At 34.8% G+C, this 15273-nt stretch overlaps 1 protein-coding gene and 1 long non-coding RNA gene across 2 annotated transcripts in view; one reads left to right on the top strand and one right to left on the bottom strand.

Annotated features, from left to right (window-relative positions):
• The window catches only part of LOC149806039 (uncharacterized), a 29645-nt gene extending 27038 nt beyond the window's left edge, over window positions 1-2607 (top strand). Inside the window, exon 2 of the long non-coding RNA XR_016419843.1 lies at window positions 308-2607. This is a non-coding gene — a long non-coding RNA (uncharacterized LOC149806039). The remainder of the gene's footprint in view (window positions 1-307) is intronic.
• The window catches only part of LOC149806038 (uncharacterized), a 121100-nt gene that overhangs the window by 44484 nt on the left and 61343 nt on the right, over window positions 1-15273 (bottom strand). The window contains exons 15-22 of the mRNA XM_089950898.1: window positions 15044-15234; window positions 14527-14682; window positions 9838-13673; window positions 8146-8279; window positions 7322-7562; window positions 5871-6249; window positions 3710-4918; window positions 3099-3217 (exon numbers count right to left, since the gene is read on the bottom strand). Of these exons, the coding sequence (XP_089807024.1) occupies window positions 3099-3217; window positions 3710-4918; window positions 5871-6249; window positions 7322-7562; window positions 8146-8279; window positions 9838-13673; window positions 14527-14682; window positions 15044-15234 (6265 nt within the window). The remainder of the gene's footprint in view (window positions 1-3098; window positions 3218-3709; window positions 4919-5870; window positions 6250-7321; window positions 7563-8145; window positions 8280-9837; window positions 13674-14526; window positions 14683-15043; window positions 15235-15273) is intronic.

The following is a 15273-nucleotide window of genomic DNA, read 5'->3' as shown; positions in this document are numbered from 1 at the left end:
TATATTACCTACAGATGTATCTTGAAGACCATATGGAAGTCCAATATTTGATGTGGCAGGGATTGGTCTTCACTTTCTTATACAGCATACATTCAAGTGCTTGAAAGTCACACTTTATACAAGTTAGTATTATTTTCCAGCAGACTCCATACTGTGTCTCATTTGCAATCTGCATTTCAGGGTTGATGTAGTAATATGTGTATGATTGGTTATGATACTTTAGAGATGTCTTCAATGCATCTGCCATTTATTCATTATCTGCAAGTCTCATTCATCCAAAGTCCTGACATTCTATTGTCTTTTTTAGGTATGACTTGGTACTGAGACAGGCTGCAGCAGTTAAAGTGGCACCCTCACGGTCTGGTGCTGATTCAGTGGCTCCATCAGCATTTGACTTGACAACCACATAAAACTCAGCTACAACCATTCTGGCAATACTACTGTGCTGTGGTGAAACAGAGACAGTGTGTGACTCTTCACTGCATACAGATTAATGCCCTTTTTCCAAGGAAAATTACCTCTCTGGAACTGTGTTTTTCTTCTATTATGGTTGCCTTTTTTCTTGCTGTATTCAGTACTACACTTTTATTTGATCTGATAAACCTTGGTGCAGTTCCTGTATTTATATGTAATTGTTAGTATCCTGTCAGCTACCCTGACAACTATAGGCATACCTTGCAACTATCACATGGCAAATGTCAGTACTTACTGCAAAGTCCATTACCTGATGACTTTGGAGTATTGTGTGTTCTTTGGCATCCTGCAAGGAATTGTCATGCCACACAGCCAATAGCTTTAATACCCTATCTAACTTGTGTATGAGTGACAACTTTTTGTGCTCAACAGATCTGTGTCAAATGTGCTATTGAAAATTTCTGACCTTTGATTTTCATTACAATTAGAAATTTACATGAAATTAAATTTTCAAATTTTACCAACTTTTTTGTTTAATGAAAATTAAGTTAAATTAAAATGTTATTAGAAACTAAATGTCCAACTTGTCGGCCATCAGGCCTCAAATTTGCACTTTGCCAAATGGCAACAGCACATCATTGCAAATCTGTTTGTAGTTCATGAAACTTTATAATATATACTAAGTAGGTTTAAAATATTCATCTGTTTAAGATATATTAATTTCACTGCTGCAAAACACATAAAATGACAGACCCCAGATCACAATTACCCCCACTCCCTTTTGAGGTTGGCCAAAAATCAGGAAGATATTCTGAAGAAGTAATGCCTTGTTTGCATTGTCTGTTTCCCAGAGAATAATAATAATAATAATGCTTTATTTATAAAGGGTGACTTATTAGTCAAGGACTATTCTCCCTTGAGGCCCTCTTAAGGAGAGTAAAACAATGCACATTATATAAAGATAGCAATAATTACTGTTTATTTTAACATGTTTAGTATTAAAATACAAAATTATGTGGTAATGTTACTTACTGGAATAATATTGAAAGCATAGACCTGAACCTTTGTCAAATTATGTAAAAGCTGCATTTGCTTATTGTCAAATGAAAACTGTACAATGTAAATTTCCTTGCATTCTGTTTCATGCAGACATATTTTTAAATTAATTCCTCCAGGTCAGTTTGTTTGCAACAGTACTATATAAAAAAAAGCCTGTCAACCTATGATGACACCTTGCAGTATGTACTGAGGTAATATAGGTTAAAGTGTAAAAAAGGCAAGCGAGGTCTCTCAGTTATGGTAGAAGTAGCTAAGTTTTGAATGCTTCTACATAAAATAGAAGAAAAATAATTGTGGTCTGAGTTAACTAAACATGTGGGTTCAAATAAAGTAAAACATCTCAAAATCAGCCCACTTGGCAATTATTTTGAATTGCATCAAGCTGTTTTAGTACACCATGTTTCTCAAAATTATTGACTAGGAAAAGGTCCTGTGTTTGCACTGTGAGAATTAAAACTGACATTCAGATGTGACAAATGCATGCATACATTTGGGGTTGGGGTGCATAAACATCCTTTCCTTTGAACTTCACTTAATTTGTTAGGTCACATGACTGATATTCTTACGTTTTAAATTATTATAGCTATCCAAAAATATGGACCTTTCTTGACCTCACTTGAATATGTTATTTTTTTTAATAAATATTCATATTAGGCAGATGGATGCAGCATTAAATTTGTGCATAGAAAACTGTCCTTTGCACCTTTATGATAGGGACATATCGATGTCTTACTACTTAAATAAGTGAATCAGAGGCCAAATTTTCAACAATATCACACAGGGTTGACAGCCAATATTGACACTATATAACAAGTAGATCTCTGCTTTTTTCTGATGTTTCTGGTTGTGGAATATCAAGAAAAAAAATGAAGATCTACTTGTAGGTCTATTTACACTGCTGCATATGTTAAAGTCGAATTTCTTCAGCCATGCTATGTTTATTGTAATGCCTTTTTTCTTTCCTGAAGTAAAGAAGCCTGGAACAAAGCCAAGATTCATCAAGCATTGAGCACATGTCAATGATGTATTTGTTGGTATCATGTGTGCTCTCTGTTTGATGACTCACCCTTTCTTAAAGCTGCTATGACTGACAGGTTTCTCATTGTTGTTCTTGGAATAAATATGTTGAGAATGTGTTCTTTTGTTTTTTTTTACAAACATTATGTGACTTTTTGTACAAAACATTGGACAGGAGGTTTATTGTTGATATCACATAACTATTGGACCTTTCAGGTCATGGTTTGTGTACTCATGTGACTAGCTTTGCAAATGACAAGTGCCAGGTCAAATTTCATCAATGCAGTTTTGTCTCATCTGTCAGCAGATTAAATACATAACAACTATTATTCTCACAATTTCTAAGAAAATATATCATTTTCCTATCAATTTTATGCAGGTATGGCTTGATATAACATTGTTTCAGTTTGCAGTCTCACTACTAACTGGTTACCCAAATTTTGATAGGTAACTGGCTCTGATCCCAGCATAAACATCAAGATATCTAAAAAGGAGTCAAAAGGGTCAGAGGAAACTGGAACTAATTCAACACCAGCTAACTTCCTTAAAATAACAAATATTTCATTAAAGAAAATATGCAGATGTTATAAATATATAAACTGACGTACCCGATTGGATCAAACTGGAAGTAAAAGTAGTCACCATCCATTCTCATTGCTATCAGTCCAAGCTGATCAGCTCCATGAAAATAACTTGTCACTTTTGTGTCCGTTCCATTTACGTAAATCTGGAATGAATCATGCATTATCAGTCACTTAAATCACATATATTTTATTTCAATAAAATTAATATGGAGGGCACACATTATATTAACAAGTTTCTCAAGTTGAATATAATTATACTCTCACAGCCTTCTCATCCTCTTCGACAAATTGCAACATTGTTGCTGTGACCTTTTGCAACACTATAACAATATTTTTCTGACTTAGCCTTGTACTTTTAAATTTTGAGCTGTTACTTCAAAAGATAATGAAAAGAATGTGCTCCACTTCATCAGCTGGTACTTTTTTTTTACTTCAAATATCGTTATATGATTGTAAATACTTGATTAGACTTGCAAATGAAATGCCTCCCAAATATTGATGCATTATAAGAAAAATAAAAACAAATTCAACATGAACAGCATTAATTATGAATAACTTGTTTTTCAAAAGGAAAATATACTTTACTCCAAGAGATTAGCTAATGGTCTACATGTTGGAAGATTCTGCAATATTACCTGCATTAGCACATCTGAACCATACGGACCAAATGTATCTGTAAGGTAGTGCCTCTGCGATGACCTGCCACTTGCATCGGTGCAATTTAATGATTCTAAACTTCCCAAGGCATCATAGGTCAAGCTGCAGTTCATAATAGGTGTCTCTATGGAAAGAAGTTGATTGTCTTCATTGTACAATAGTTTTCTTGTTTTCGCACCCATTTTCTTTATCAAATTCCCATTTTTATCATATTCAAAAGTCATATCCCCTAAACGTTCATACTGATTTAACACATTAACACTGTAAAGACTTTCATTACCATCTCTTTTTACCTGAATTCTATTCTTTCTGTTGTCATAGCTGTACTCAGTAACTACACCTAATGGATTCTCTACCACGGTCAATTGTCCTGAGGAATCATACTGAAATTTGTATGTTCCTTCAAGTGTGCGAAGTTTAATACGCCTTTGGAATGTATCATATTCATATTCAAATTTGGAAGACAATGTTCCATTCACATGATAGTTAAATAAGGCCTCAAGGAAACCAGTTTGTTGGTTGTATTTATATTCAGTTTTGGCGCCATTTCCAAGAATCTTTCTTGAGACTCTACCTCTGGAATCATAATCAACCGTCAGCAATTTTGTGATTGTGATCTTATCCCAAACTTCTATGAGTTTACCTCTTGGGTCATACTTGTACTCAACATCATATAAATATGAAACTGTTTTCTCCAATTTAAAAGAGGCTTTGTTTCCAGTCCTTAAGTTATTTTTCTCATGCAAATAATTAATTACACGACCATTGTCATGTGTAATACTACTGGGTAAAGATTGTTCATAACCAAAGGTGATAGATGTTCCTTTCACGACTTTTATCATCCTGCCATTGGTATCATATACAAAACTGCTTGGCCAGCCATCACCTATGTCCTTCGATGTGATTTGGTGATCTTTATTGAAAACATATTTTTTATGTTTCCCTGTTTGAGATATTACTTCAATGCTTGAACCGTTGTATACAAATTTTCTGTCTGAACCATCAGGATAAATAATTCGGTTAATAGAATGATCCACATTCCTCTCAAATTTGTACATATTACCACCACCATCGTAAAAAGCCTCCATATCTTCAGAAGATCCATACATAACAGTGATAGAGTCACTGTTTGCATCTTCTATACGCACAGTTCGTTTCTCTTTGTCATATGTAGTACCCTGTATTACCTGAAAGAGAAAGAATATATATATATCTAATGCAATAAACTGACAACAAACAGTGTGAAACTAGTATCTAGCTAGCCTGAGTGCTTTCGACTCTTTAATGAGTCTTTTTCAAAGGCAAATACAAAACATAGACAAGACAAACAAATAAAACAGAAAAACGGTTATGTTTGCAAAACTTTACATGGCTGTTTCTACATGAATTAAACCTTTAAATTTATTATGTTTCAACTAGTTTATTTCAGCTTGTTGCTGATACTGGAAAATATTTGTAATGACCTAGAAAATGATGAGTTTAAACATAATAAAGTTAAATGGTTGAATTCCTGTAGAAACAGCCATGTAAAGTGAAAAACACTCATTAAAGAGTTGAAAGCACTCAGGCTAGTTAGATACTAGTTTCGTACTGTTCATTGTCAGTATATTGCATTTATCTTAATCAATCCCACACGTAATCCCTTGCTGGATCCAGTGCACTTGAAAGGACTGTTATTCACCATATGATTTGTATTCTTTATATATATATATATATAACATCTTTACTTATTGGGGGAAAGGATACAAGATAAATGTCCACATAATTGCACAAATTGTCCTATCTTGTTTGAGGGAATAAGTTTATGATAAAAATATCTCCATTTTTAAATAATGTAAAGTCAGATCCATACTACACGTTCACCCATTTGGAAAATTTATTTAATAATTGTTTGGACGTATTTTGTTGTCTCCTTATTTGTTCATTTGAACTCTGTAAAAAGAAGAAAAAACAAATTTTAAGAGGAAACAAATTGAGACGTGATATGTGTTGCTAATGTCTTTATCAACTAATTCTGCCCAAGGCAACATTTGATAAATCTTGATAAAGATCAAAGAGACATAAAGGACTATCAGTGTTAATGAAAGTCTGATTAACAATAGAGGCTACTCCAACTTTCATGTGCAAAGAATCACTCACTTTATCATTAGCCACCATCAATTTTGATGAAACAGTCTTGACGAACTTTACTGTAGGTGACCCATCTTTCTTTATAGCGATGACCTCTGCATTTTCATCAAAAGTATAAAATGTATTGGTTTTCTCTGGCATAGTGCTAACTTTCACCATTGCTACATGGTCATAACTAAACTGAGTTGATTCCTGTAAAGTCCCGTCACGGAGGGTATATGTCTTATTAGCGAGGAAGCCCTCCTTTGAGTAAGCAGCAGTGAATACACTTCCATCAGCATTATGAATGGCCACAAGATTCATATTCTCATCATAATCATAGTAGGTAGTTTCTTCATTGACAGTGACCGACATCAAAAGGTTTTTGGTCTCATGGTATGAATATAGCCTAAAATATAGCACAGTAATGTTATAGTCTCATACTAAAGCAAAAACAGTGGAAATGTAAGAACATACATAAAAAAATTATTTGCTGATTAATTTGAAGAATTTAAAAGCAGCTAAGTTTCTACTAGCTGTTGATATTTTATTTTCTAACACCTATAATTTTATTGTATTCATACAAAACAAGATTACTGCAAACAGTACGTGATGTGCACATTTGCTGTTCCTTTCCCCATTATGAACATGACCAATGAACAGACATGACTATTGTAGAATAAGGTATTGAAATGTGTTGAGTGTCATCAAAATATCTCTCAGGGTTAAAAAGTGACTGCCTTGACAGGGAAATAAGCCAATCCCTTATATTGTTCCTTTTGGTGACCTTGATGGTACTGCAAGGGATTAAAAATACCTTCCAGTCAAATTATTAAAAAAAGATAAAGTTTCATTAAAATATATTCATTTTTTTGGTAAGTCATACCTGAGTATGGATATAGGCCACTGATTTATATTTTCATTGCTTTGATCTGGACCTCGAGGCAGGGGCATAGCTATAACATGTGGCACATTGTCTGTTCATGATATATAAGTGGTGCACTGTTCATTAAAATATCTTCAGTGGTTCAAAAGCTAATATATTATGGACAATGGAAGACAGACTTAAATTTTCCCTTGTTGTAACCTCCAGCTTGAACCAGAGGAATCGACAAGGCCCAGGGAGGACTCTAAGGCATGCGACTCAGTGTTTAGTAGTCTAGTATGATAAACACCTGGAGAATATTTCATGTCAATGTCTCCAAACATTGCGAAGTTATGGGCCTGTCAAGCAAGTGATAACAGATGGACAGAGTTGAACAACTCAACAGCTTTAAGCACCAAGCTTAAGACTATGTGTAAAAGTGTCAATTCAAGTACTACCACACAAACGATAAATGTTGACTGGTTGCATCAGTTCTTCATTTGAATGACCTTACAGGTTATGAAACTATAAAATAAGTCATTATTTTTCAAAGAAAGATAAATTGTATTCTATTTATTAAACCATATTGTATAGGTAACTCTGAGGAAGTTCTTACATGGTTTTATGTCCTATGACTGTGTCATTTTTCATCTGGATAACAGATATTCTGTTCTTTGAATCGTAGACTACATCCATATACCCTCCATCTGAATGTCTGACCCTCACTAGTCTCAAATAGTCATCATACTGCATCTCTAACCTGCTGTTATCGATGAGAGATATTATGGACTGTAGTTTGAGTGTTGTTGTGTCAAAATGGAGTTCTCTTCTGCGAACTGTATCAGTCAGAACATAACCTTAAATGACAAGAAGCAGATAACAATATCAATTTCTCTTTGCACTAGACAAACTCAGTATGTTGTACCGACTGCAAGGGAAATGTGTGATATTTAGTATCTTAGTGAACTGAAACATAAAGTTTATTTTATCGACCAGGCATCCACTAGCCAAAATGAAGAAAACTTATCTGTGCTTGTAATTGACGGTCATACTAAAGCAGTGGAACTATAGTACCAAAGATAAGGTAGGATAACAGTAAAAATATTTTGAAAGAAGCATCATTTTATAGTTTGCAAAAAGTTAATTTACATGCAATTTTCTAACCATACTATTATTTTTCTGCCACTAAGGAAATATTCGGCCAACAATGTAGTTACAATGGAAATAGAAATTGACTTTATATATATATATATATATATATATATATATATATATATATATATATATATATATATATATATATATATATATATATATATATATATATATATATATATATATATATATATATATATATATATTCCTATGGTCATAGATTATGTTTAAACATGAATCACTATTCATACTTGTAGGTGTCCATGTTTTTAAAATATTTCATACCTGATTTTACCATTAATAGATCTGGTCCCAGTTTGTTCATGTAAACACCCTCTCTTGTCTTGATATATTCATAAGGAACATTTTCAATATACAGTATCGCAGACGAAATGTTGATCATTTTGATAAATGTACTCCTAAATGGAAAGAAAGAAAAATTTTATCATATCCATAACCATATGGATGTTAACTCCTATAAAACCACACTCAACACCACTCTCATTTAATTCCTACAAAACCACACTCAACACCACTCTCATTTAACTCCTACAAAACCACACTCAACACCACTCACATTTAACTCCTACAAAACCACACTCAACACTCTCTTTTAACTCCTACAAAACCACACTCAACACTGCTCTCATTTAACTCCTACAAAACCACTCAACACCACTCTCTTTTAACTCCTACAAAACCACACTCAACACCGCTCTCATTTAACTCCTACAAAGCCACTCAACACTGCTCTCATTTAACTCCTACAATACCATACTCAACATCACTCTCATTTAACTCCTACAAAACCACACTCAACACTGCTCTCATCATGTATGAAAATATATATCCAACTATGATACTATCAGTGTCAAACATGCCACTGATTCATACAAGTCTTAGATCAATCATGCTGCTGATTCATAAAAGTCTTAGATCAATCATGCTGCTGATTCATACAAGTCTTAGATCAATCATGCTGCTGATTCATACAAGTCTTAGATCAATCATGCTGCTGATTCGTACAAGTCTTAGATCAATCATGCTACTGATTCGTACAAGATCAATCAAGCTACTGATTCATACAAGATCAATCATGCTACTAATTCGTACAAGATCAGTCATGCTACTGATTCGTACAAGATCAATAGTGCTACTGATTTGTACAAGATCAATATTGCTACTGATTTGTATAGGATCAATAGTGTTAGTCTGTTTCACACAAGATCAAAGTCTGCATCAATTTAGCCATGTGCTATTTCAAGAAAGATATGTTCCTGAGGCTAAATCTAAGTCTTTAAGAAATTTCTCCAGGGAACATATACACTAATGATATGGATGCATGTCATATGATATTTTTGAATGTATTCAACAACCCCCTAAACAAGAAACCCAGAACAACAGCAATGGCTTCCTATTGCAAATCACCAGGCTTTGTTCTGCAGATCCCAATAAACTCCTTCAAATCCACCCTGGATTCCCACCCTCATCATTGTAAAATGACAAGGAGCCATACTGCAAAATACTATGACTGATATGGCTGTATATAGCTCATTATAATTAAAATGTTTAACATTCTGACATTTGACCCCAACCCACCATCCTTGGGAACACCAGAAAATGGAATAAAATAAATGACTCCCTCATGCAGATGGTTACCCCAATGACACCATAACTGCAAATTTATGAATATCCATCCAGCTGTTGAGAAGGTTGGTAACCAGTGCTGGATTGATACACAGGCTAATAAGAATATAGCCTTAGACCCTCATATTCTGTAGTCCCTCCTTTAGACCCTCCAATCCATACTGAAGTAACATCTGCAATATGTAATACATACATAGGCACTTCTCTCCTATTAGTATTAGGTGCCTGGTACCCTTAATCCAGACCCAGTGGTAACAGACACATTGACAGACAGGGTTTCACAGTGTGCCCGCTCAACCGCAAGGATAGAAGAAAGATTCAGTTACTCACCAGTATGGCAAAATCCATCCTTTTCCTAAAGGTCCATCCAATGCTCGAATACCAATTTTAGATGAAACATATCTTTCCAAAACAAGCTGTATTTTAGGATTTTCTTGCGACATTTGATCTATGTCACTTGCCCAAACAACAACTTTATCTCCCAATGCCCCATCAGATGCCTCTAACATGAGGTTTAAGTAATCTTTGAAAAGGTGGACTCTCCTTCCAGCGAGGCTGAATTGGTTGGAAACTTCACACAGTTTCTTTGAAACAGCTTTTGTTGTCTCTCCAACAAGAGCTCTAAAATTTGTCCAAATTGTCTTCCATGTTGATTCTTCATAGTTGGATGGCTTAAAGCGTGACTCTTGGTTTAGAATCCCACCAAAGGATTCATTGTTGGGTTGTATGAGAAAAACTGTTATTTTAATTCTTGTTGCTGATCTTAAATCAGTTTGCTTTGCTTCAAATAAAAGCCTAGCATATGCTTGGGGAGCAAAAATGCCACCAGGACCATTCATAGGTGGAGAAAAGATAATATAATTTTTCATGTAGTATGTTTCTTTAACATCGGTGATGAACTTGATCAAACCTTCTCCCTCCACATTTACCAGAAGAAGCGGACTTTGAATGTCAGTGTCACCTATGTTTTCTATGTCAATAGTAACAGTGCTGGTCATTCCAATCAATACCTGACTAGGCTGTGACATTTTGATGGAAAATTCACCCACTGCTCCCTGAATGGTCTCCAGTGCACCTGATAATGTCGCATTCATTGAACTGGTCTTTGAGCACAGGTGAAGGGAGAAGGACTCTCCTATAATTACATGTGTAATATCAAATGTTGCATAGACTGACACTGACGAAAAATAGTAAACATTTGATGCAGATATGTTAATGGTTTTGCTGAATAAAAATGCTTGGACGTCCTCTGGTATTAAAGTTCCTTTTATTCCCATTGTTATGTTGCCAAGTGGTGCGGCTGTATGTGGAAATGCATCGAGAATTTCAAAAGATGCCATCTTGGCAAATAAACTTACAGATATAGATTTGCTATTCATTGCTGATGAACCAGAGTACATGACCAGGAGGTAAAACTCACCACTTTTGGTGGCTGGATAAATGACTGTATGATTTTGCACAGTGGAATCATCAGAACGATAGTCAAAGTCAAACTTTGTTGCAGGAGCACCATACTTAACATACAAAGCTAATAAAGCCTCATTGTCAGCCGTGTTCAAATTAATAACTAAAGTCTGATCTGCCGATATGTTGGCGATTCTGTATTCCATATCCTTCCCAGGTGTGATATTAAAACTTTCTATTATCCCTAAAGAAAGCATTTTAACATCAATGCATGTTGAATTATTAGAAGCTAAAATATTATTGTTCTGATTGCTGTCAAAGATATTTGACCTGCTTCTAATGATTGCCTTGTAGCTACCTGCACTAGCCAATGGGGTGGGCTTTGTAATGTTGTATCTTGTCATTTCAAATGTGTGAGAGTACGGCGCTAAACTTATATCATTGCACAGAGAGTCAGTAATCTGAATGTCATCTATACTTAAAACATTATCTTTTGAGAAATACACAGTGTCACATTTATACCCAAATGCCTTTCTGGACCCATTGTTTATAATAGTCCACTCTATTGTCATTGAGTCACCATAAACAGTTGCTGATGGAGCCTTTACCTCGTTGATTGCGATGTCTGTGCTGACACTCTGCTCAATAAAGATTGAGATGGGCAGATTATTGTCATTCTCGTCTTCTTCAAATATTTCATTTCGAGAATCGACAAAAATCATCAAGAAGTAATTCTTACTCTCCAGATCAAATGGTATGAACACAGTCGTACTAAAATTAGTGGATCCATTTACTGCTATATATGCTTTTCGTAATATAGTGATAATCTTTGGATCAAATGGATCCATCTCAAAGTCATCACTCAGATAGATACTGTCATACCAGGAGGATTCGATATGCCCATTCCCGATGTTTTGTATCTGATACTCAAATGTAAATGGTTGGCCTCCTCTCAGGCTGTTATTGTTTAAAGTTGTGATCGTGGGTATTAGATTTGGCAGTTTAAGAGGTGGTAAGGTCAACTGGGTGCTGTTTGATATGGATATATTTCCCACCAAGTCTGGTGTATGCTCTCCTGCATACACATCATCCATGCTTGTGTCAAAATCAGCCACAATGTAGAAAAATGATGTTGCATTGTAGTCCACTGGAATAACTACAACTGTTTCATGATTGTAGAGTTGCCCTTGCTCAAGACCACCAATATGAGTCATGCTTTGAAGAATTGTTCCTGATTTTCTTATTTCTTGAAAGCTTTGACTTTCCTTTTTAGATGCAAAAATAGCATCCACCCAGGACTGTTTCGTTGTTCTCGCGTGCCCTATATTTGTCACTTGATACACAATCTGTATGGACCTTCCAGTTGTTATTGTATCCTTTAATGGAACGACGGAAATTATGGAGCTAGACAACACTGCTGTGGGTATCTCATCAAAGGTAACCTTGCTCCATAAAGGACCAATGTTGTTGGCTGTTTCGCCCAATTCGTCGATTTCTTTGAGGGAATTTGTTTTCACATTTATGCTGTAGTTTCCAACAAATGACTCTGGAATAACAATCGTTCTTTTCATGTAGTATTCCCCTGAAGTCTCAAGAGCCCCCATCACAGTAAAGTCAAATTTAGTTGTCTGTAATTCAGAAGACAGTAATATGCTATCAGTCCATGATGCTTCAGATGTCATGGAATCACCTTGATTTCTAACGGTCCAAGAAACGACTAGAATTCTCTTAAGTTCAGGATTTATGTTTTGCTCAATAACTGTACCTATAACAGCTAGATCTGGTGATGGGAAGCTGTCAATCATTATGGGCAATGCTATTTTATTGTTTTCGAATCGCTCACCCTCATACAATAGTCGTCTGTTGTTGATGACAATATGAATGTAGAATTCGCCAACAACATTTTTTGGAATATTAAGCATAATACTACCATTATATGCTCCATTCTGGATGGAAGATTCTGTTCTGATCATTTCTGCAAACATTATTAAATTTCTGACATCTGTCCTACTCATGCTCAGTATCACGCGATCAATCCATTCTGTTCGTTCTTTTACTGGACTTCCAATATTCTTTACCATGTATGACACAAGTAGACTTTGACCAGCCTGGATCTCTATGTGCTCCATCAACGGGGCAGATAAAAACAAATCTGGTGCTAGAAGCGATACAGCTTTTGGACCGATCACTTTCCTATTGTCTACACGGTTTGTCTCTTCAATATTTTGAAATTTGTCTACAGTAATTGAGAAAGTAAAGCTACCATGTAGTTCCAGAGGAATCTCTAATGTTTTGTTTATTTCATAGTAGCTACCTGGAAGAATTCCATCTCGGAATGAGAAAGAAAAGCGGGCAAGATTACTTTCATAATAAGACTCTGAGTTGATAGCGTCAATGCTGTCTATCCAGTACAGTGGTGGATATGTCTTTCCTTGACCAGTGTTCAGTATCTTAGCATACACCTCGACATAATTAATGTTGTCCATCGTAATTAAATTCACGCGAAATATATCCACTGATAAATTTGGCAATGCTTGACGAACCAGTATTTTCTTTGCCCTCCTATTGTTTGCTTTTGAATTAAACTCAAATATTCTATTTTCATAATCAATATCAACTGTCACAAGATAAGCCCCAGATGGAATAGTTGGGGGAATCATTGTTGTTACAGAACTATGGTACTCTACACCTGGGCTGATGCTATTGTACTGAAGGTTATATCCAAGGTTTAATGACAGTGTGCCGATCATTTGGGTCATTGTCTGAAATTAAATAACCACGATTATAACAATGCAGACATTATACATGAACCGTCTTCGATGAAAAAGTTTGATTAAAATCAATAATACCTATATAGAGATTTTAAACAATGATACAAGTATATTATGTTCAGTGAAATCTGTTTCTTGTTTTTACAATTACTTTAAAATATTTCAGGATAATTATGTTTTTCCAATATAAAAATGGAAAATACAAACTATTTTTACAGTCAGTCAAATGCATGAAACATAGATGATAAATTTGACGTCACTGATGTTTCATGAATTTCTCGATGAGGTTGTACCTAGTATATCTATATGCAAATTTTCTACATATTTTTAAAAAGCAAGTCAAAATAGTGATAACAGTACAGAGTTTTACAGTTTCTGAAGTCTGTAGGTGATTATATCACTAAAATGTTTGTAACTATTTGCTTTGCTTATACTTAAACTATATTTTTCCATCACTGAAATGTCATGATGTCACCAGTGTTGACTGTGATGTCATTTCGTAAGTTAGTTAAAACTCGTGGTGAAACCACTAAAGCTCCACTCCCATATATCGGCATTATTCTTTCCCTCCTCTAAATTTCAGACATATTTAAACTTCTCTATTCATTTAGAACATTCTACAGTCCATCAGTTTGTTTTTGCCTCTGAGAAATGGATCTTTAGATCTTGAAAGTGCTCTGATTAGGTAACACATTTCTCTTTGCACTTTTTTGCACATTTTCAATAATTCAATAAACCAAATGGGATCTCTTGAAGATCTGGTTCTTTTGGAAAGTCTCCTATATGTCGCATACATTGTAATCCATGTATTATATAAAAGTAAAGTGATTAAATCATACTTTACCACTTGATCATACCAATGCCCTCTGGCTGTGTCTGCTCCAGCGTTTGTGACCTGCCACTGAATGGTCAAATCATTTCCTGTTTTAACTTCTTCTGGTATATTTATCTCTGTGATGCTGAGATCAGGTATAGGTTGCATCATGATGTATGTGGAATTCTGAAAAAAAATGTTACATTTCAGAATACACGGTAGAGGAAGATATTGCGAATTAAAATGTGTTATATTAGGTGATGCTTATTGAATATTAGGCATAAATTTCTTGATCATGTTTCTCTGTTGATCTATAGAGAAAAATGGATAAAATGAAGTTTTTGGTAATGTCAAAATCGATAATGTCTAAATTCAACAAAAAATGAGAAAACTAATCGATCTCCAAAATTCTACAACAAATAAGCTGTACCGTCAAAGAAAAATCTAAAAGAAGACAAACATTTTGTTCCATGGAGGCCTATCTTAAGAAGCTAATAATGGGAATTAATAATGGCACACCAGAAATATATATGCTGGCCTTAATTACCTTGGATGCATTTACATTGTTTTCTTCATATAGATGCTCGTACACACTGTTCATAGAGTCTGTCTTGATCAATATCCAAAAAGTGCCGGTTATATATTCAGGAATTTGAACAGGCTGACTTTTGCTGTATTGTTCTGTTGGAGTCATGACTCTGGAATTTTCAACTGTCTCCAAAATATCATCACTAGAATCTATCAGTGACAAAAACAAATAGGTATTATCTTTAATAC

The sequence above is a fragment of the Sinohyriopsis cumingii genome, chromosome 2 (assembly GCF_028554795.1).
Source record: "Sinohyriopsis cumingii isolate HCF-2022 chromosome 2, ASM2855479v2, whole genome shotgun sequence".
Lineage (NCBI taxonomy): Eukaryota > Metazoa > Mollusca > Bivalvia > Unionida > Unionidae > Sinohyriopsis > Sinohyriopsis cumingii.
The sequence above is the reverse complement of the archived record's forward strand: the minus strand, read 5'-3'. Positions and strand labels throughout refer to the sequence as shown.